We start from the raw sequence: 21,879 nt of genomic DNA, 5'->3' as shown, positions 1-21,879 counted from the left end.
CGGGCCCCTTCCGCCGCCGCCTCACCGACGGCGGCCCCGTAGGCCCCGGCCCGGCCCGGGAGCGCCCGGTCCCCGCGGGCCGGCAGCAGCGGGGAGGCGGCATGGGGAAGAGCTGCAAGGTGGTGGTGTGCGGGCAGGCGTCGGTGGGGAAAACCTCCATCCTGGAGCAGCTCCTGTACGGGAACCATGTGGTCGGTGAGTCCGCGGGGAGCGGGACGGACCGGGCGGGGCGGGGGGGCACCGGGAGGGGCCGGGGCCGGGGCCGCTCCCCACGGCCGCCGCTCGTTTCCCCGGCAAGGCTCCGAGATGATCGAGACGCAGGAGGACATTTACGTGGGCTCCATCGAGACGGACCGCGGGGTGCGGGAGCAGGTCCGCTTCTATGACACGCGGGGCCTGCGGGACGGGCTGGAGCTGCCCAAGCACTGCTTCTCGTGCACGGACGGCTACGTGCTGGTCTACAGCACGGACAGCAGGGAGTCCTTCAAGCGGGTGGAGCTGCTCAAGAAGGAGATCGACAAGTGCAAAGACAAGAAAGAGGTGAGCGCCCCGCGGGCTGCGGGCTGGCAGCGGCTGCCCTTGCTCGCTGCCGCCGCCAGGGCCTTGGTACGCGGGCGGAGTGGGAGTCGTTGGGGTTGTAACGTAGGGATGCTTTACTCAGCGCTGGGGAGCGTGGGGGATCGCCCCTCTAAAACCGTGCCCGCCCTTCCTTTGCCACTCAGTTCGTTTATATTCCATATAATGATCGCCTAAACATGGGATCGCTTCACGCCTCATACATATGCAAATACCGTCTAGTATTATAATTAGTTTTTGTCCCTTTGGTGCGCCTGCGCAGTGCCTCCCAGTGGTGGTCGTTAGGGGGTCGTGAGGATGAAGGCCTGTAGTTCCTCTTCATCACCGCGAGTAACCTCTTGCTTTCACGCAGACTCAATGGGGTTTTGGCTCCTGTGCAGACCTCAGGTTCGGTACAAGCCAGTTTTATGTATCTTAAAGCAGAAGCATGTCAAGTTTGTAGATTTTGTTACTCTGGCTATCTTATGTTCCTTTTCTTTCTAAAGCTACTGTTTGAACAAGAACGTCTTAAATATTAAGCTATGAATCTTACCTACTGCAATTCTCCCTAGCAGCTGTAACTCCTGCAATTCTGCTTCACCGTTCTAGCAACTTTGACTCCTACTGTTCTGCTTCACCAAGCACAGCGACTGCTTAAGCAAGCAGGCACAATGTTAACCCTTTATTTCCAGTGTCAGACTCTCTCCTGCTTGTCACAGGGACACGGTCCTTGGGCTCAGGCTGCTGGCCTGGGATGCTTCTGAGGGTACAAGCGCTCAACAGGGCCTGCTGGTTTGAGACACACAGCCCCCAGCAGGAGGGGAGGCTGCCAGGTGGGAAATGTGCTTGAAAGGACGTTGGCATGGAGCAGGGATTAACTGCAGGGCCCGGCAGCGAGGGTCTCCAGGGCAGAGCCAGGCAGCACCATTCAGCTCTGCCTTTGGTATCTGCAGGGATTGTTCTCACCCTTTCTGAACAGGTCACCATCGTGGTGCTGGGCAACAAGTGTGACCTGCAGGAACAGCGCCGCGTGGACCACGACACAGCCCAGCACTGGGCCAAGGGAGAGAAGGTGAAGCTGTGGGAGGTGTCCGTGGCCGACCGGCGCACGCTGATCGAGCCCTTCATCTACCTGGCCAGTAAGATGACACAGCCACAAAGCAAGTCTGCTTTCCCCCTGAGCCGCAAGAACAAGGGCAGTGGGTCCATGGATGGCTGAGCCTTGTTTTCCCTTCACTGCCACTGCCACCTCCTCTCCTGCACCCCCTTCTTCCCTCTTACATACCTGCTGCTGAGCCTGCTTGGTGTCACGGAGCCTGCGGGAAGTGCAGTGGCACAAGGAACATGCATCCCAGGGCTGGGGATGGCCATTGAGGATGAGAGGGGAGCCATCTCCCTGCACTGGGACAAGGCCTGCTCTCTGCACATCCCTCCCATGCAGGTGTTGGAGGCGGCACAGGAAAGCCAGGCTTCACGGAGGGATGCTCCGTGGGTACCATAGGCTGCTGAGGGAGCAGAGCACGGGGCTGGCCGGCAGGTGGGGATAGCAGCCGGCCTGAGGACACAATCCCCTCCCTTGAGCTGCTCTGGTTTGTTGTGCTGTTACCATGTGAGAAGAGCCCGTTTGCTGGCCCTGCCTCCGGCTCCACCCCAGCCAGCTCGGTGGTGGTCCCCGGCAGATCGCCACTTACCCGGCAGTTCCCACTGCTCCTTGACGTGCAGGACTGTTCAGGCATCCTGCCCAGTGGGTGCCCAGTGCAGGGCAAGATGCTGTTCCCGATGGCAGGGTGCTCACATCCACCACACTGCACGCTGAGTGCAGACTCAGTCATGACCTTGGCGAAGCTGGGACTGTGCTTTGCCTGCACACCCTGGTGCTTGGGGCTCTCACTGCCCATCCCTCACGGTGCTCACTCACCTCAGAACCACCACAAGACAAGGCAAAGGTGGCCTGGTCCTGCCCAGCAACACGTGTTCCCTTTGGCGAGGGTGGATGGAGGGAAACACCAGTGACAAGAGCACGCTGGCTTGTTTGTACTTGTTCCTTTTATTGACTGAGTAACACAATAAAGCCATGAGCTTCAGTTATCAAAATATTTTCCTTTTTTTTTTTTCCCCAACAGTTATAGTACATCAAAAAAATATACAATGAACATTACAGGAGGGGTACTGGCCAAGTCCCTAGAGTCTGCTTATTCCATCTGGGGGTGGGGGGCTTTGTTTGTTTGAATCAAACTGTTCACATCACTCCAAGGTTATGTACAGAGGGGCACACGGCATCGAGCGCTATGGACTATGCCCTACAACCTAGTACAGCGTATGCTAAGTCAAAGGCAGTAAATGCTTTGGATAGCACAGGAGTAGGGGGCTGGGGGGGGTTGGGGACACGGTCGAAGGGGGGGGTTCTCATTGCAGTATTATTGTTATTAGAAGGAATGGCTTTCAAGGGTTAAAGTGCCAAGTAGAGGAGTGTATCAGGACTCCACTGGGGGGGGGGGGTGACTGAGCAGGCGCTGCTGGCTCCAGCACAGGCCTGTTAGAGAGCAAAAGGTAGGGGAACGACCCCCCCAGTGTCCAATGGCTCCTGCAGGCTGGAGGGCACCGATGGGGCCGTGCTGTCCCCCTCTGCTGCAGCCAGGGCTGATGGGGACCAGCCTGGGGCAGAGCCCGGGGAGGTGAGCAGGGGAGGGCTGGAGCCACGGCCTGCTTGGCACTGCGATGCGGTGGGAGCCATGTCCTCCCTCCTGCCCTGCGGGCTGCACGTGTCCCCTGGGCTGTGCGACCATCTCCTGTCTCTGCCAGGGCCTGTGCTGCTGGAGCCTTCCTCGAGCCACATCTCCCATCACCGCTGTAAGAGCTCGTGGTTGTCTCTACCCCCAACCTTCCATTCAAGCTCGCTCTTCTCTGGTGCCCTCTCCGCTCTCCTCCTCCTCTGGTGTGGAGAGTTGTCCTGAGCAGATGAATCCATACCCAGGGGCTCCCTCGTGCTCCTGTCCTCCGTGGCAGGGTGCAGTGGCACCAGGGCTCAGTGCTGCCCATGGCAGATGCAGGTGCACAGCTCCTTGCTCCCTGTGCATGTTTCCTGCCCTCGTGCGAAGCTCCAGCTCTGGGCAGCAGAAGCACTGCAGCCCCTTGAGTTACCCGTTGGCCGGTTCCCATTCACTTCCCATTGCTGGGACCCGTCCTGAGCATCAGTGGAGGAAAGATCCTGAAATCCAGACATTGCTCCTGGCCAGGGTGTCGGATGCACGTTTTGTGCGTGTGGGTTCCCAGGTGCACAGACCCACCTGCCTCTTCCCATGGGGCCACAGCAGAGACCTGAGCCATCACCCCGGGCCAGGGCACGGGGAGGGAATCACCTGCACGGAGCTGCACCGTGGTGGTTCTGCTCTGGGTGCACAGTCAGCATCAGCACCAAGGTAAACGCAGAGCGAGGGCGAGCTGCTCCCCTGGATTGCATAGATGGGGTGGGTTTCACTCCAGCCTTGGGGCTGTTTGGGTTGCAACTTTCCTGCATATTTCCGTTTGCAGCAGCGTGCCGGGAACCCGGAGCCGCGGGTCCAGCTCCAAACCACGTCACCCACCGCTGGGCTTTGTGAGCACAGTGAAAAGCAGAGCTACGGCTTCGGGGTCCCTCCGGAGCCCAGATTCCTGCAGGCTACGATGGGAGCATCACCGGGTGCCGCCTGCTCCTTTGTACCTGATTGTCCGGGCTGCTGGGGACAGCTTGGAGTTTGGGAATCATCCGTAACTCCCTGGAAGCTCCTAATGGGAACGGGGTTGGAAGGCAGCAGCGTTGCCTTTCACTGGAGAACCAAAAGTGCTTTAGGGACATTCACTCAGCCTCACAGCATCTCCCGGGAGGTAGGGGCAGGGCTGTCCCCCGCGGGTGGGACAGAGGCAAAGAGCTGGTGCTGAGCACCGGGACCCGCACACGCTCCGTGCTTCCCGGGGCCGGGCAATGTGCTTTCCAAGGGATGAGGCGCCGGCCCTGGGCATCAGCTATTGCTCTTGGAGTGAAGATACGGGCGGTGGAGCCGGTGCCCGCCACAGCGATGGCTCTTTGGCTGGTGGGACGTGAAGTTCGGGGTGTAGGAGGCTGGTGGGCATCACGGAACGCCCCCAGCCAGCACAGGCAAGTGCGGGGCTGGTGAGGGCACAGCCAGCCCTGCCCGAGGGGGGAACTGCCAACTTCCCACTTGTGCTGGGGTTTTTCATCCAGTAAGAGCTGGGCTGAGGCTCCCCTCGCAGCTCCCTTCCTGCTGCGCTGGCCAGAGGGATGCTCCTTCCCTCGGGGACCAGCCGGCTCCTCCTCTTCCAGCCTGGTAACTGGGAAGGGGATGAACACGAAGCCAGCGAGCCCCTCGGCCACGCAATGGTCCCGGTGACCCGGGCACCCTCCTCTCCTGTGCTCAGCCTTGGGAAGGGCTCCTCTGTTGTGCGCCCAGCACGGGCAGGGGAGCGGCGGGGACGCGCGGCGGGGCCGGCTGGGCTCTGCCGGGGCATCGGCTCCGAGCAGGAGCCCGCTGGAAGCGAAGGAGAAGCCGGGGTCGGTGTCTACGACTACGTTTTCCCACCAGCTGGAAGAGCAGCGGTCCCGGGGCGGCCCCGCCGCGCAGCCACGGCCCCGCAGCGGCGGCTCTCAGTAGGGTGCGAAGACGATGGGGCCCGGCGTGGGGCGAACCGGGGCCGGCGGCGTGCGGAAAAGGGCTGGTCCGAGGAGCGGCGCTTGGAAGAGCGCGGTGGCGGCCGCGGGGCGCAGCGCCAGGGGCCCGGGCATGGCGCACACGGCGGCCGCGGCCAGCGGGCTCGGCAGGAACCGCGTTGCCAGCGTCTTGGTGAGGTGCTTCTGCAGGGCCAGCTTGGACTGCGGGCAGGGACGGCACATCACCGTGAGCCCCCGGCCCCCCGGCCCCCCGCGGCTCTCAGCTCGGTCTCTGCGGTGAATGCAACCCCTGTCCCAGCTCCATCCCACAGCTCCGGCCCTTTGGCTCGGCTGCTCCCGGGTCAGAGCACACCGGGATGCTCCAGTTGTGACCCTGGGCAGGTCCCCAGCCCCATCCACCGCGGCTCTCAGCTCGGTCTGAATGCAGGTGAATGCAGCCCCGTTTCCCTGTCCCAGCTCCATCCCACAGCTCTGGCCCTTTGGCTCGGCTGCTCCCGGGTCAGAGCACACCGGGATGCTCCAGTTGTGACCCTGGGCAGGTCCCCAGCCCCATCCACCGCGGCTCTCAGCTCGGTCTCTGCGGTGAATGCAACCCCTGTCCCAGCTCCATCCCATGGCTCCGGCCCTTTGGCTCGGCTGCTCCCGGGTCAGAGCACACCGGGATGCTCCAGTTGTGACCCTGGGCAGGTCCCCAGCCCCATCCACCGCGGCTCTCAGCTCGGTCTCTGCGGTGAACGCAGCCCCTGCCCCTGTCCCAGCTCCATCCCACGGCTCCGGCCCTTTGGCTCGGCTGCTCCTGGGTCAGAGCACACCGGGATGCTCCAGCTGTGACCCTGGGAAGGCTCCCAGCCCCATCCCGCTGGCTCAGAGACCTGCCCTGGCCTTTGCACACACTGGGCTCTTCCCTGCATCAGTGCCCTGACTTCTGCTAAGCTCTGGATCTGAGCAAGCAAACACTTGGGCTTGGTTTAACCGAGCTGTGCCAGCGCCCAGCCAGGAACCATGAAACAATCACAAGTGCTGCTGCCAGAGGGCTCCCAAGCTATTCCCAAGCTTTCCTTTTCCTGAAGACCTTTCCCACCACTACAGCCAGCCAAGGGGAGCAGCTGAGGTGTGATTATGGGAACTGAGGCTTTAGGAAAAGCAGCCCCTGTGTCTCTTATTGCAAGCGATGGCAACCGATGGTTCGGAGAGCAAACCAAGCAGGTCACTGCAGGGAGACAGATACCTTGAGAATACTCACTGCGAGGGCAGCGTTCTTCTGCAGCTTGTTATAGGGGCTGTACTTGGGCTTGGGTGGCTTCCCCGCCAGCCTGTCTTTGTGCCTCCGGCTGCTCATGTGCTGGGAGAGGAGAACAACCGGGTCAGCCAGAGCCAGGATGAGGGCAGACCCATGGCACTGCATGGGACCCATGAGGGATGCGCATCACCTTGCAGGGGACAGTGAGGAACCCACCCCTGAGCCCTGGGGTCTGTATCCTGCACCCGGTGTCCCCGCATTCCCATGGGAAAGGCTCACCCAGGCCTGGCATCCTCACCTGTTTGAGCTGCGTCTCCGAGTTGACGTAGATCTCACACACCTGGCAGTGAAACGCCTTGTTCTGGATGTTGATGCTGCCCTTGTTCCCGATCCGCTTGGACTTGTGCCCTGCCCGGGAGAGGAGCTTGCCTCGGCCTCGCCGCATCTGGGCGCCGTGACCCTCCAGCATGGACTTGTGCTTGGCACCTGGGCGGCAGAGGGGACACTCGGCAAACCCCGGCCAGGCAAACAAACCCACGTGCCCCACGGGTGCCCCCCAACCAAGCCACCCCACAGCGCTGCGCCCTCCCCACTGCCCCCCAACCTATCCCCAGCAGCACTTGCAGGCAGAGGAGCCTGGCCTCGTGCCGGGGATGCAGCCGCCCATTCCCAAACCCTGCCAGGCTCCATAGCCAGCTGCGCTCCGCAGGCAGCCCAGAGATGCTCCGCTTCCCAGAGACCCCCCTCCAATGCCAGCCCTTCGGAGAAGCTGCTATGTGGAGCGTGTGCTGGAGCCTGGCGCCTGTCCCCGGGCGTTAGCACAGGCTGGAGCTGTCGCCCACTGTGCTGCAGCATCTGAGCTGCGCCCAAGGTCAGAGAGGATCCGGCCGCAGAGCCAGGAATAGCTCAGTGGGGTGATGGGAAGGGGGGAAGGAGGGACCTGAGATCCCCACACGCCATGGACGGGGCGCCCTGTCCTGGGAATGGCAGCAAAGGGCTGCGTAATTCAAGGCTCCGCTAATTCATTCTGTTTCTCAAGGCGTTAAGCAAGGAGCCCGGGTGCATGGGATGGGTGCGGAGCAGCTCGGCCCTGCAAACTGCTGCTTTGCTTGTTCTTTACCCAAATCAGCTCCTGAATTCGTAACTGGAGCTGACAGAAGCAAAAGGGCACGGCTGCAGCTCAGCCATGGCGCGTCCTGAGCTGACCCCGGTGCTCAGCGCTGCTGCCGTGCACAGGGAGGCCATGGGAGCTGGTCCTCACTTTGTGTGATCTGGGGGACAAGAGGCTCTTCCCTTTACAACTGTGGTACCCCCCCCCCCCCCCTTGTGTAGCATCCTCTGGGGAAAGGGGGGAGCGGGGAGCTGGCACCAGAGACCCCATTGGGGTTGCTGCCTCCCACCACTGCCCCGGGGGGGGCCTGGGCATCTCTGTAAGCCCAGGAGCCATCGCTTGCTGCTGGGCTCTGAAGCGTGTTTGGATTCCCAAGGGGCCTCTCAAACCGACCACGAGCCCAAAGCACTGCTTTCAGATTATCCTGGGTCTGGAAGCAGCACGGGCACTCCGGTTCCTATCAGCCTAAAGCCAGGCTGCAATGGAATATAAAGCAGCCTCCAATCACTTGATTAAACCTATCTGGAAATGCCTTTAATTAAGAGCCGTGAACAACAAGAGAGCGTTTGACCTTGCTAGAACTCACCCCACGAGCCACCACCGCGCAGGTAGAACACCACCACTTCTCTTTGCAAGCGCCTTCATTGACCCTTTCTAATTGAAGCAACCTTCATTAACCTGCCAGGCTGCGTGGTGACGGGGGGCCAGGATGGAGCTGGGGTCCCCCCGCACGCGGGCGATGCCCTTACCGGTGTTGTGAGCCTCCAGCTGGGACAGGGAGTTGACGGTCACTTTGCACGTGGGGCAGTAGAGGTGCTGCTTGCTCTTCTTGCCCTCCTTCTCGCTCTCGGGGGCCAAGCTGCCGCTGCTGCTGCTGCCTGATTCTGCTGCCTGCACCTCGGTGCCCGGGGAGGTCACGCTCGTGGTGTCCGAGGTGGCCTCCGACAGCTCCGAGGCCGGGGGGGAGCCCAATGGGGCGATGCTGCCCGGCAGCTCCGATGGCGACTCCTCGGTGCTGGGTGTCAGCCCCAGGGTGCTGCACTCACCCTCCGGCTCCTGTAGCCCGTTGGCTTGGGCTGGGGAGGGAAAAGGGAGGTTATGGGCAGGAAGGGAAAGTGCTCTGTGCCCCAATGGGTTTTCCATGTTTCAGGGAGCATCCCTGTCCTCCCAAAATCACCTCAGGCACCATCTGCTCATTCACCCCTCTCGAGGATGGCTCTTCCCAAGGTCTCTCCTGTTAGTGCTTTTATGAGGCAGCCGGGCTCAGCACAGGACCCTGGGTGCAGGGGGAACGTGGCTCCTACCAGCCCCATCCCTGCCCTAGGGATGCGCGAGCACAGGCAGGGAATGGCCTCTCCTGCAGCATCCAAAACACCTCCCACAGACACCAAATCAGGGGGGAAGCACCCACAGGGCTCCAGGGATGCCTTTTCCACCCCTTCCCCATGAGCTGCCCCCAAGCCAGGGATGCCAGCAGAGCACAAAAGCTCCTTTATCAACGCTCGCGGTGGCATTTGTGCCGCACCGATGCCCACGTACCCGCGGTGCCGGGCTCCCCGCTGCCCTCTGGGCTGGGGGACAAATCAGCCACCGCAGCCCCCGGCACCTTCTGCTTGTTCTTCATGGCCTCGATGGCTTTCAGCCTCCGCGCGTGCTTGTGGCCCTTGTAGTGGGCTTCTGCCTGGTTCTGGCAGGGAGAGAGGAGAGGGACACATGAGGACACGCAGGCGGATGCTGGGATGCGTTGCCACCTCCCCTTGGTGACATCCACGGGGGTGTTTTCCACCCCGGTGTAAGCACACAAGCACTGGGGCCGAGGGAAGGATGCGGTGAAAGGCGTCAGGCGGCTGCTAAAAGCACATTTGATGCCTTCAGACACAGCCAGCGAGCTGCTGGCTGCAAAAATAAACCAAGAAAGTAGGCTGGGGTTTGGGGGGGGGGAGGCCGTGTCTCCCATTGGACCCCAGCGGGTGTCTGACACGCGATCTGCAGTCACAGCCTCCTTTGCTGCATCGGGAAGTGCACGGCGAGGGGCTCGTGCCTGCGCCGAGCCCATAAAGACAAGCACAAAGGAGAAGCATCCCGACACTTGCGTCCTCGCTCCAGCAGCTGGTGGGAGGTCAATGCGGGATGAATGGAACCCCTGAACCACGGAGCAGCACGGATGAATCGGCACGGCGTCCTCGGAGCCCGGCTGGGGCTTCCCATGTGGGCTGGGAAGAAGCATCCCCTTCCCTGCCCCCATGGCTTTCCAAGGGCTGGGAATGGTGTCAGGGATGCGCTGGGTACATGGGAAAGCGAAAGGCCCATCCGAGCATGGGGCCTCATTAGCAAACACAATGAACCTCCAGCAGATAGGGGGCTGAGGCTGCAGCTGAAGTGGGTCGCTGGCACCATGCAGGAGCCCAAGTGGAGCGTGAGGGTCCTTGGGGGGACATGCCTCCATCCTCCCTGTTGCCATGCTCATGGGAGCAGATGGGATTGCACCAGCACAAGCAGAGCCAGCCCAGCCGAAGGGCTCCGAGCTGCTGGCCATGCAAAGGAGGCTTTTGCTGTTCCAGCCCTGCTGCCTGCAAACCCCATCCCTCTCCTGCTGGCTCTTTATCAGTTTCCCCACAAACGATCAGCTGTGCTCAATTCATTACCACGGGGATCAATGGATGCCTCCTTCCTCCCCTCTACAAGGTGGTCGATTTACTTGGCTGCGAGTTAAAACCCAAACCCCCTGCCACAGCAGCACTCTGGGAAGCCAAGGCTTGTGTTCAGCTCCTACAGAGCAGACATGACTTGCAGAGGCTGATAAAGCAGCTTAAGCTCAAACACTGAGGCCAAGGCAGGAGGGGACAAAACGAGATGGAGCAGAAAGAGCCAGGGGGGCAAAGAGGGGAGCGCCTGGGCCCATGGGATGGGGATGTCAGCAGGCAGAGCCCCGAGGAGCTCCTGCACCATGGGATGCTCCCCGCAGCATGGGATGCTCCCGCAGCATGGGATGCTCCCCACCATGGGATGCTCCCCACCATGGGATGCTCCCACAGCATGGGATGCTCCCCACTATGGGATGCTCCCCACCATGGGATGCTCCCGCACCATGGGATGCTCCCTCACCATGGGATGCTCCCCACCATGGGATGCTCCCGCAGCATGGGATGCTCCCCACCATGGGATGCTCCCCACCATGGGATGCTCCCACAGCATGGGATGCTCCCCACTATGGGATGCTCCCCACCATGGGATGCTCCCGCACCATGGGATGCTCCCTCACCATGGGATGCTCCCCACCATGGGATGCTCCCGCACCATGGGATGCTCCCTCACCATGGGATGCTCCCCACCATGGGATGCTCCCGCAGCATGGGATGCTCCCCACCATGGGATGCTCCCCCACCATGGGATGCTCCCTCACCATGGGATGCTCCCCCACCATGGGATGCTCCCGCACCATGGGATGCTCCCACACCATGGGATGCTCCCCACCATGGGATGCTCCCGCAGCATGGGATGCTCCCCACCATGGGATGCTCCCCACCATGGGATGCTGCCGTGGGTACCACTTACCGCAGAGTTGAAGCGCAGGTGGCAGATGTTGCAGGAGATGAACTGCTTCTTCTTGAGCGGCGCGGGCACGCCGAATGTGTGGCTGATCACCGCCTTCTGCACCGGGTCCATCTGCAAGGGAGCGAGGGCACAGGCTGCATGGGTGCCGTGCGGTGATGGCCACCCCGGCACGGTGAACTGGTGATGCCCCGTGCCATAACACCAGCAGAGCTCCCGTTCGGAGCGAGCGCTGGCGCTGCCGAGGAGCCTGTGCGTGTCCTTCCTAAACCATCCCTGGATAAACCCAGCCTGCAGGGACCAAATGCCTGCTGTGGCCTGGTGGGGGGACGAGGCCGCTGCAGGGGCACAGGCTGCAGCCTCACCGAGCTCCCCTGCGTGTCCCCCATCCCCTCTCCCCCATCACAGACACTGGTGTCACGGGTGGCAGATTACTGAGCCCCCGGTTGCTGCCCTGGAGCTGCCAATGCAGGAGCAGAAACCACTGAACCAGGGGCCAGAGATCACGGGGGGCACCCAGGAAGCCTCCACGTGCCCATCCCCAGGGAGCTGAATATCCCCATGCAAAGCTGAAGGCGCGAGCGGAGCCACGGGTGCATGGTCCTTGCCCATGGACAGTGCACACGGAGGGAGTGGGGCAGGAGGGACAAGGTACCCACAGCCCCGTGCCCTGCTCCCGCTCGGTACGCACTTTGCCTGCTCTCACATGGAGCTGCAAGGCTGATGCAGCCCTGGTTCCCCATGGGGCACGAGCGCAGTTACCCGACACGAGCTGCGTCATCCCCATGCAGGGGCTGCAGGCGAGGCGGATGCGTGCAGGCTGATGAGCTGCTGACAGCCCCTGGCTCCTCTGCCCCTCTCCAGGGCTCGGCCTCATTCCTCAGCCCCGGCAGCAAACTTGCTCCGAAAGCCATGATTGTTTCAAACCCAATGCAGTTATTAAGGGAGGGGGGGGGAATAAGAATAACCTCTTTGTCTGAGCGGGGCTCTAATCTACAATGCAACTATTGTTCCCCTGCGCTGCGGCATAGGAAGATTATCTTATCTGAGTGCTGCTGTCAGCAGAGCCCGGGGTTTGCAGGCGATCGTGTTTCTCTGCAGAGCTATTTCGCTGCTGAGACAGGTGCATCCGTCTTCGAGGCACATGCCTGGACAACGGAGCCATTATCGAGACCCCAAATTCCTTCCCAGGAGTGAGCGGAATGGTAAAAGCCGGTGATTAATGAAGCGCCTCTTTGCCACGGAATTCAGCTCGCTTGTCTGGCATAGAAATGAAGAGGCGTTTGGGGTTCGGCGGAGACCCGGAGGAAGCTACAGATGGCAAAGATGCTGCTCCGCACCCCTGACGACAGCCACTGACGCGTGCTGCAGGCAGCATCCCTGCGCTGCCCGGCTGCAGGCAGACACGGGGGCTTGTGTTCACCCACCTCTTCCACCCAAAGAGAAGGGAAACGGCTCTGAGCAGGGCCTGCCTGGGTCCTGGAGCCCGTCTGCCCCCTGAGCAGAGGAGGATGCAGAGGATGAGGAGGGTGCAACTGGAACTGTCCTGGTCTGAACCTGCCAATGAAGCCACCAGCACCGAGGCCATGACTGAGCGACTCCAGGGGCCGCATTGCCCAGGCCACCCGAAACCTGGCTCCTCGCCCCAGCCCCGCACATCCCAGCCAAGGGCGGCTGGTGAGCATCACTGCTCCCGCTACCCCGGAGCGAACACAAGCTCCGTGTCCTCAAAAGCCTTTGGGAGCACATGGGGGCTTGAACAACCCCCTGCCACGGCCGCTCTGCCTCATCACACACGCGGTGCTTTGCCGGGAGCATCCCACCGGGCTCCATCCCGCACACAGCACCAAGAGCATCCCAAGCTCGGGTACCACCCTGTGCCTCTCTCCCAATGAAAGCACGAACATAACATCAGCTTCTCCCCACATGTGCACTCACTGCAGCGCCAGATCCCAGCTCTGCCCAGGCCGGTGAGGGTTGTGCCACAGCCGGGTCGGTTCCAGCTCTTCCTGCCTTCTCCAACAGATGTGTCCCGACAGCAGAGGTAGGCTCTGGGCACCGCACGCTTGGAGAAGGGAGATCTCAGCTTTGTGGTCAATTCTCATTGACTCACACGACTTTATTTATCCCTGGATGTTCTTAGGGATATAAATAGAGCTCCCTGCACTGAGCTCCCTGCTGGCACTGAGGTCAGAAACGCAGCGTCGCTTCGGATCGTGTCTCCTGTCGAGGCTCTGCCACGCGCTTGGGACCTTTGCGACATCCCAAGAGCTGCAAAGGACCTTTTGGGCAAGAAAGGCGCCTTCTGCGTTGCCGTGGGGTTTGGGGTTCCTGCTGTCATTGCTTTAAGTGGCAGCAGAGCTCGGCCTGGAAAGGTTTCATTTGCTGCAGAGTAAAACATCTGCTGGGTTCATGAGAGCCTTGTGACCTGCTCCAAGTGCAAAGTGTTCTGCTGGGCAGCTGCAAACTGCTCCTGCCCTGCAGGGCAACGCCAAATCCTGCATGGCAGGGCCGAATCCTGTATGGCATCACCGAATCCTGCACAGCATCACTGAACCCTGCATGGCAGCACCAAATCCTGCATGGTAGGGCTGAATCCTGCATGGCATCGCCAAATCCTGCATGGCAGCACCGAATCCTGCACGGCATCACCAAATCCTGCACGGCATCACCAAATCCTGCATGGCAGCACCGAATCCTGCACGGCATCGCTGAATCCTGCACAGCAGCACCGAATCCTGCACGGCATCACCAAATCCTGCACGGCATCACCAAATCCTGCATGGCAGCACCGAATCCTGCACGGCATCACCAAATCCTGCACGGCATCACCAAATCCTGCATGGCAGCACCGAATCCTGCACAGCATCACCAAATCCTGCACGGCATCGCTGGATGAGCCAGGCAAACCCACTGATATCTTCTTACAGCACCTCGGATCCAGCAGCTCTCTCAAACCGGGACATCCCCTGACGGATGCCCCCTCCCAAATCACCCCTGAGGCTCAGCTGCCCGATGGAGCCTCTGACCTGGCATCAGCAGAGAACCGAGGAGCCGCAGGGATGCTCCTGCCCCTCCAGCACAGACACAGCCCCAAGGGCAGCTCCCACCCTGGGGACCAGCCTGGCTTCACCCAGGTAACAGCACCCAACCTGACACCCCCGGCACCTCATCCCGGGGTCCCCACTGAGCACAGCAGCACCACAGCGGGGCCGGGCGGCCCCAGCCAGGGCACGAGGTTCATTTCCCAAGGGACCCGGGTCCTGAAGCAGCCCAGCCCTAGAGAACACGTGCCAGGGGCAGGCGGGAGCCCTGGAGAGCAGAGCAGGGCCTGGTTCCGCTCAGCTGCTGCCTCCAGCAAGGGCAGAAAGAGCCCAAAGAGCAGCACCCTGACAGCATCAGAAACCCCCTCCTCGCCTGTGTTTCTGCTGGTTAGCACACGGGAGGGACAGGCCAGAGCTGGGCTTTCAAAAGAGCTCAAAGGGATTGGATGTCTGCATCCCATTCAACAGCAACGGGAACCCTGGACTTCATTTCTGTGCTCGCCTTTGAGGATCTCAGTGATAATTTGCACCTTCCAAGCATGTTTAACCCCAAAGCCACCTACAAGAGGCCAGGGAGGGAGCATCGACCAAACCCAGGAACAGCCACCCCACTGCTGCAGTGGAACAGCAGCACAGGGACCCAAAGCAAGGCAAGAGAGGGGCTCCTGGGGCAGATCCCATCCTTCCCATCGGGAAGAGTGCCGGGAGAGTGGCACCAAGCAAGGGAAGCACCATTTCACTGCTGAGATGCTGTTGTACATCCTTGGCCCCATCCACATCAGTTTAGATGTCAACCAGAACATCACTAAGGCCACATTGAATGGCATAACCCAAGCACGGGGTCCAGTAGTTTGAGGCTGAGGACCTTGAGCCCAACTGGGCGGTGGGAAAAGACCCACAGCACCGAGGCTCACCCCACATCCGCAGCCACACAGCAGCAGCCTTGTGTCTTTATACAGCTCTCTCTTTCTTTCCTTCTCTTATTTGCAGCTAACAAACCGCTCTCCAGAGCTCCTTCATTGCTATTGATTCCAGCAGCAAAATCGAATTGGTCGTGGTTAAAACCGTGTTACATCTATGGGGGGGGGGACACACTCACCGTGTTGAAGTTGGGGAAGAGGTTGAGCGGTGACGTCCCGTTGAGCCTCAAGGTCAGAAAGTGCTTGATGTCCAAGGGGGGATGGAGGGGACGGCCGGGGATAGGCAACGATGCTAAGAGGGGGCTGCTGTGTCCGGAGGGACCTGGGCAGGCAGAGGGGAGAGAGCAGCGTTAGCGGTGGTGCAGCTGGGGGGGGGGCCATGAGGCTCCGGCCCCCCTGTAGGTGAAGGCCCCAGCCCTGGCCATGTTCTCCCTTTTGGGCTCAGAACCAGCATCCCGGTTGCAAGCGTGTGAGGGTGAGGTGTGCACCCCTGGAGGGAGGGGAGGCCACGCAGCGGGGACCTGTCCCAGCCTGCTCCCCATCCCAGTGCTTCCTCCCGCTCCGCAGCCCGAGGGCAGCGGTTTCCCACTTGGATTTCTCCATCCCACTGCGGGAGAGCAGCCTCTGAGCCGTGGTGGGGCCCAGGCTGGGCTCCTGCGCCTGAGCCCGGCTCCGAGAGGGGAGAACGTGAAAGCACACAGCGGAAAGAGTAAAATCCTATAAAGAGAAGATTTCACGGGGCTGGGAGCCAGGAACGCTCGTTCACATCTCGCACGGCTTCACTCCTCCTCCAGCCCACTGCACCAAGGGCACGGCGCTTCTGGGTACCGCTATTTTCTGATCCCTGGGTTCTCTTTCGGCTCAGGGGCAGCGGTGGTGCCCGGCAGCATCCCAGCCCCGTGCCCACAGCAGCGCCTCGAGGGTCAGTGCTCCCACACCAGGAGCCGCAATCAGCGGTGCTCGGCCCATCCCGCCCCACACCGGCTGTGCAGGATGAGGACCCCGCTCCGCAGCGCCTTGGAGCTGCCTCCCTGCTGGGATTTGCTCCAAGCAGGAGCCGAGCCCCAGCTCTGAAATGCAAAGTGCAGAAACCACCGTGGATGCGAGCAGCGGGCGCTCGCCCCTGGGCAGCTCCGACCTCCTTCTGGGAGAGCGCACACGGCTCCGGGTCAGGCCTCGCTCCGGGGGAAAATCCCCTTGCGCTCCATGAGGCGTGCGCTGATCGCGTTAATTCCAGAGCCGCCCAGGAGGGGAATCTGTGAAACTGCTTGCAAACAGAGACGGGAAAGCGGGGAGGGAGCCGGGGCAGAACCGGGGCTGGGAAACAGCAGCTCTGCACCAAAGCACCCGAAACGGCAGAGCCGGCCCCAGGGATGCTCCGGCCCCAGGGATGCTCCTGCCCCAGGGATGCTCCTGCCCCAGGGATGCTCCGGCCCCAGGGATGCTCCGGCCCCAGGGATGCTCCGGCCCCAGGGATGCTCCGGCCCCAGGGATGCTCCGGCCCCAGGGATGCTCCGGCCCCAGGGATGCTCAAACTGCAACCCGGCGCAAGCAGCAGCTGCAATGGAGGCATCTTGGGCTGGAGGGTTGGGGTGTCCCCCCCTCCACCTTCCTCAGCATGCCCTGCACTGACTGCACCAGCCTCAGAAATAGACATATATATGATATATACGTAATATAACATGTATATAACATACTACATGTATATATATGATATACATTGCATTTACCACTTGGAGGATCAAAGGGGCGAGTGAATGCCTCCACTCCCATCAACAGCAACCGAATAAAGGGGGGTTGTAGCTCAGCCAGTGCCACCATGCCAGTAGGAAATCCTGGCTGCTGCCCCACAGCCAAGGGCTTTGCTCTTTAGGAGCTGGGAGTGGTGGGGCACACGTGCAGACACAGGGATGGCCACTGCTCACTGACATGGTCAGGATGAGATACACCAACAGCTCTGGTGCATCCTTGAGCGCAGATTTGGGCATTAACCATATTCTGGCGGTCCAGGGGTAAAATAAGGCATCAGAGAGCCCAGAGACCCCAGACAGGACCCTGCGGAGCGGGCAGGACCTTGTAAACAAGAGCCAGGGAGCAGGAAAAGGGCTGAAAGCCTCCATAGCATCCATGTGCTCAGGCACCGGCCAGGACACGATGCTCTTGAGGCACCTCCCCAAGGTTATGGGGCAGCAGCACTGCGGCTCCTGCCTTACCTTTGCTGCAGGGCACATTCCGCCAGCAGCTGCGGGCTGTATTTTTAGGTATTAATTAGATGCTGAATTAAGGGGATTTGCTCTGGGGACAGTGGCAGGGCCACCAGGTCTGTATAGGATGACACGACCTTACCCGAGGTGACGGGCATGGCCCCGGCAGCGTGGGCTTTGCCAGTGAATGGCATCCCCAGATGCTCGGCGCACAGCTCCAGCATGGGGCCATCCTCTGCCCTTTTCCATCCCCCTGTGGACAGGATGCTCTTGGGCCTCCACGGTGCGTGTTGAAGGGCTGGGGTAAAGAGGGGAGTGAAGGAGCTCTGTGCTCCCAGCGCCCCACGGAGCACAGGGAGGGGACACGCTCTTAACCGAGACCCCAAACCACACAGCATCACCTCTGTGGTGCCACATCCTCTACCTGCAGCTCAGGCCACAGCCACCAGCTCGGCCCCTTCCCAGCCCTCTGAAGCTCAGCCCAGTTCCCATCCCACTCGTACACACTCCTGGAGGGGTCCCTTGGAATCAAAGCGCTGTTTCAGTCCCTCATTTAACCCAGCCCACCCAGGACCACGCCTGCCTGTTATCTCCAGCCTGTGCCCCCCTCTTCACCCCACACACACGCCTGCAGCATCATCTCCCAGGCTGCCTGTGAGCAGATCAGAGCAACTGTTGTGCTCCAGCCCCACGTACGTGTGAGCCTCCAAGAAGCAGCAGCAGCGACAACGCAGGGTGTTTTCGTACCAACACGAGCATCTGCCAAGGACCCATCTCCGCAGACGCCGGCTGCCTCCGAAGAGCATCTGGTGCGGAGTCTGCCCGGGACAGATGGAGACGGGAGCGCTGTATTCCCATGGAAGCAGCCTGGCTCCCTCCCTGGCTGTTGGTGTTCTCAGGGCGTTTTGGTGGCGTCTCGCATTCCTTACCCAGGGCATTGAAGCTTTTATCTCTGGCCAAGCAGGGGCTGAATTCATTCCAGCTCTTTCCAGGTGACTCCGGGAAACATGAGTGAGCTCCCGACACCAAAGGCTGCCACCAGGAGCGGAGCAACTCCCGCTCCCAACGCTGCACCACAGCAGCACCAGCGCTGCACAGGGTCCGGACCAGTAATGGATAGATTAATCTATATTATATTAATTATGAATCTATCGCTTCATATATATTAATAAACATATTAATAAACATTTTGCACCCTGCTGGAGCAACCAGACCCAGCAAACCCCACCTGGACCTCAGCATCCATGGGCCAGCCCTGGAGACGGCGATGCTGCGGCTGCCCCAGCACAGGGGGTTTGCTCCAGGCAGCACCCACAGCAGGCCCATGCTCCCTGGGAACATAAGGGTAGTGTGAGCATCGCCCTGTTAAATCCTATTTCCAGCTCTTGACAGCCACAGGCTCCCCCCTGTTCATGCACAGAAGACAGAAAGCAGCAACCCCCCCCCTTGCCAAGCAAGGGCTCGCCAAGAATCACATACCCCAACGGAGGGATGCTGGGGAGCCAGCAGCTCTCACCCAAACACGTTCGCCATCAAACCAGCATCTCCTCCCGACGGACCAGCTGAAGGACACGGGCTCTGCGCCATCAGCAGTCACCTGCTGCCAGCCCTGAGGACAGAGCTCCTGCTTCCCCTGCCTCCACCACAGGCACAGGGCACAGTGTGCCCATGGGAGCCTGCGAGACACCCCCAGACACCCCATCCAGCATGGGTGTCCTACAGCGTGGTACCCCCGGCTCAGACAGACGGCAAACCACCCCCGAGGGCAATGGGGACTGTCAGTGTTAGGGACAATGGGGTCAAATCCTGCTGGACATGGACCTGCGCCTGCAGCACAGGGAACTTACCCAGTGAAGGAGAGGAGCTGAATCCCACGGGAGGACCCGGCGCCCCGGATTGAACCAAGTGATGCTCGAGGCTGCTGCAGTGGCTTTACTGCAGACTGAAACCAGTGAGAAGAGGCCCCTCTCACCCCTCCAACAGAGCTGCAGAAGCCATCCCCGCCCAGGTAAAACCAGAGAGGCCCCAGAACAACACCCAGACACACCAATGCACGGCACCAGACCCCGGCCCCAGAGCAGCCCCTGCCCACTGCAGGGTGAAGGCAATGAGCAGAAGGTACAACACAAGCTAAAGGGCTCAGGTTTGCCCCAAAAGCAGATGTTCAAAGACTCTTTGGGTTTAGATCGCTCAGAGGGCAAAGGGAATGCAGGTACTTGATGACACTCTGGAAAGACCGGGATTTGCTGTTTGGTTTTGGATCCCTGCTTGTCATTTATTCTGACATGGCAAAAGAAAAGTCCTTTCAGAGCTCTTTGCGCCTTCAGCACCAGGAAAATTCAGATAGACCTTTTTAATATAGATCTTTATACATATTTATGTATATATATACACACATACACATATATACACAAGGATGCATTTCAAAGTTACTATTTCCTCGGTGATTACAAGATCATTCCCTACATCTCCTGCTCTTGAAATGATCATGACTTGATGCCACTGCTAAAAATACTTTGTGCTGTGCGCGAGGAATGCCAACACGCACCGCCAGGCATTCCAGGCTGGAACGCTGCTCTTGCCTTTTCTGCATCATTCTCCAGGCTCCAAAGCAACAAAAAGCAGACAGTTTTGCAGAGGATTAAGTCTAAGCTGCCGGGTGTCATTGTGCAAAGGCAACGTGACATCTGAGCTCAAGAGAAGGCTTGCCTCCATCTCCCGAACCGAAAAGGATGATCAATCCTCCTGAACCTCAGCAGTTTGGGGTTTCGGGTGGCTCCAAGGTTTCAAACTCGGTGTTTGGGGGAGATGTGGGACCGGCAGGAAGGATCCCGTTTCCTCTTCCCAGCATGGAGCAGGTCACCATCCAGCGATGGGGAAGGGCAGCACCGAGCCGGCGCCCGCGGGCCCCGGCTCCCCTCACTTCACCTGCGCCACGATGAAGCCGGGCTCCCTCGCGCTCTCGTAGTACTCAATGGCCAAGGCGAAGTCGAACTCGCTGCTGGCCGGCCCGTCGATGGCGATCTTCATGAGGTCCGAGAGCCCCTCGTCCTTCCCGCGCCGCGTCCGCCCGCGCTGCAGCAGCTCCCGGCCCCGCTTGATCTTCTCGGCCAGGACGGAGCCCAGCGGCAGCGCCAGGGCGATGGCTGCGAGCACGGCGAAGTCCGGGAAGAGCTCGTGCATCTCAGAGCTGCTGTAGACCAGCTTGACGCAGAGGTCCTTGAAGGAGAGCTGGCTGAGGCTGAAGACGATCCGCTTGAAGAGGGGGAAGTCGCTCAGGGCTCTTTCACTCACCACCACCCGGGAGTAAGCCTGCAGGAGGAAGTTGAGTTCGCTGACCCCATAGGTGCCAATGTCCTCCAAAGACTGGGGGTAGCACTTGGGGTTGAAGATGGCCGAGAAGGAGCTGATGGCCTCCAGGACGCTGCTGGGGAACCGGTCCAGCAGGTTGCCGCGGACGCTCTCCAGGTAGCTCTCCTTCAGGCGCTCAAAGTGCTTCAGATGCGCCTTGGAGCAGTTGGCCAGCTCAACACCCTTGTAGTAGAGGCGGCTCTCACCCTCCCGGTCATCCCGGGGATGCTCGTTCATCTCGTTGAGGAAGTCCTGCAGGTGCTGGCCGCTGGTGCTCTTCTGGGCTTGCAGGGTGGTGGCCGTGGCGGAGACGATGGGCTTCAGGATGGAGAGGTCCGAGTCCTCGATCTGGAAGAAGCGCCTGAGTTTCTGGAAGATGGGGAGGACATCCAGGAGGATCTTGGTGAAGGCCACAAACCGGAACTTCTTGAGCTCTTCGCAGAGAGCGTGGGCCACGGGGGACCTCTGCGCCTCGCTCTCCAGCAGCAGCACCAGCGTGGGCCATGAGGAGTCGATGGCTTCCACAGCTGGGAATATAGAAGTCCAGTGGATGGCTCCGGGGCTCCCGAGGTCTATCTCGCAGAGGTCCAGGACGCTCCGCAGCTCCCGCAGACCATCGCCTTCCCCCCTGAAGCTGGAGTAGAGCCTGTACACGGCATCCACGGTGGTCTCGTACTTCTGGAGGTACTCGATGCTGCCGATGCTGTCGGCCGGCAGCAGGGAGCTCCCGCGGGACAAGCAGTGCATCTCCATGAGGAGCGGGCAGAGGGAGCTGAGCGCGGTGCCTGCCCCGCTCAGCCGCTCGGCCACCAGCGAGGCGCTGTCGGCGCGGAGCCACGTCAGCTTCATGCTGGGGATGCCGAAGGAGCGCATCACCTCGGCCACCTTGCCCGCCACCGGCGAGGCCCCCCCGGCGGGCAGCTCGAAGCTGCCCAGGAAGGTGGCGGAGGTCTGCCCGCTGCAGGGGGACACGGTGGTGGTGAACACGGCGAGGCTGCGCTGCTCCAGGACGTCCACTGTCTCGTCCAGCACCAGCCCCACGAACGGCGAGGCTTTGATCCGGTGCCTGTCCTCGTTGTGCAGGACTTTGGCGATCGCTGCCTGAGCCCGTTAAGAGATGCACAGGGACCGAGGGAAAGAAAAACACAAATGAGCTTGAGCAGCCGGCGGGGAGATGCGCGGCACCCGAGCTCCTGCCCTCAACGGCCCCCAGAGCGGCCCCGTGGCTCCAGCAGC

General features: G+C 60.9%; 2 protein-coding genes across 4 annotated transcripts in view; one reads left to right on the top strand and one right to left on the bottom strand.

Moving 5' to 3' along the window:
- The first annotated feature begins 60 nt into the window (after positions 1 to 60).
- On the top strand, positions 61 to 2,649 carry NKIRAS2 (NFKB inhibitor interacting Ras like 2). Its single transcript, XM_057405286.1, has 3 exons — positions 61 to 195; positions 299 to 540; positions 1,535 to 2,649. The coding sequence occupies exons 1-3, from the start codon at positions 102 to 104 to the stop codon at positions 1,772 to 1,774; spliced, it is 576 nt and encodes a 191-aa protein (XP_057261269.1). The 5' UTR covers positions 61 to 101; the 3' UTR covers positions 1,775 to 2,649.
- A 2,548-nt stretch (positions 2,650 to 5,197) lies between these two features.
- The window catches only part of LOC130597068 (zinc finger protein 385C-like), a 58,108-nt gene continuing 41,426 nt past the window's right edge, over positions 5,198 to 21,879 (bottom strand). For 2 of the 3 annotated variants that reach the window (XM_057405283.1, XM_057405284.1), the window contains one exon: positions 20,099 to 21,744. In XM_057405283.1, the coding sequence (XP_057261266.1) occupies positions 20,212 to 21,744 (1,533 nt within the window). In that variant the 3' untranslated portion in view covers positions 20,099 to 20,211. Of the gene's footprint in view, positions 5,423 to 6,449; positions 6,564 to 6,759; positions 6,948 to 8,321; positions 8,649 to 9,111; positions 9,260 to 11,127; positions 11,239 to 15,267; positions 15,411 to 20,098; positions 21,745 to 21,879 lie in introns of those variants that run through there. The other variant, XM_057405285.1, reaches the window with a different exon arrangement.

The sequence above is a fragment of the Pezoporus wallicus genome, unplaced genomic scaffold (assembly GCF_028554395.1).
Source record: "Pezoporus wallicus isolate ANWC-B61680 ecotype Strahan unplaced genomic scaffold, APGP_CSIRO_Pwel_v1 contig_14230, whole genome shotgun sequence".
NCBI classification, from domain to species: Eukaryota; Metazoa; Chordata; class Aves; order Psittaciformes; family Psittacidae; genus Pezoporus; species Pezoporus wallicus.
This window is presented reverse-complemented; position numbering and strand designations above follow the sequence as displayed.

What these genes read in the sequence shown, in the direction of transcription:
- NKIRAS2 (XM_057405286.1), top strand. Translation starts at nt 102, where the DNA reads ATGGGGAAGAGCTGCAAGGTGGTGGTGTGCGGGCAGGCGTCGGTGGGG. An exon ending in GTACGGGAACCATGTGGTCG is followed by an intron (nt 196 to 298) that starts GTGAGTCCGCGG and finishes TTCCCCGGCAAG; the next exon opens with GCTCCGAGATGATCGAGACG. An exon ending in AGTGCAAAGACAAGAAAGAG is followed by an intron (nt 541 to 1,534) that starts GTGAGCGCCCCG and finishes CTTTCTGAACAG; the next exon opens with GTCACCATCGTGGTGCTGGG.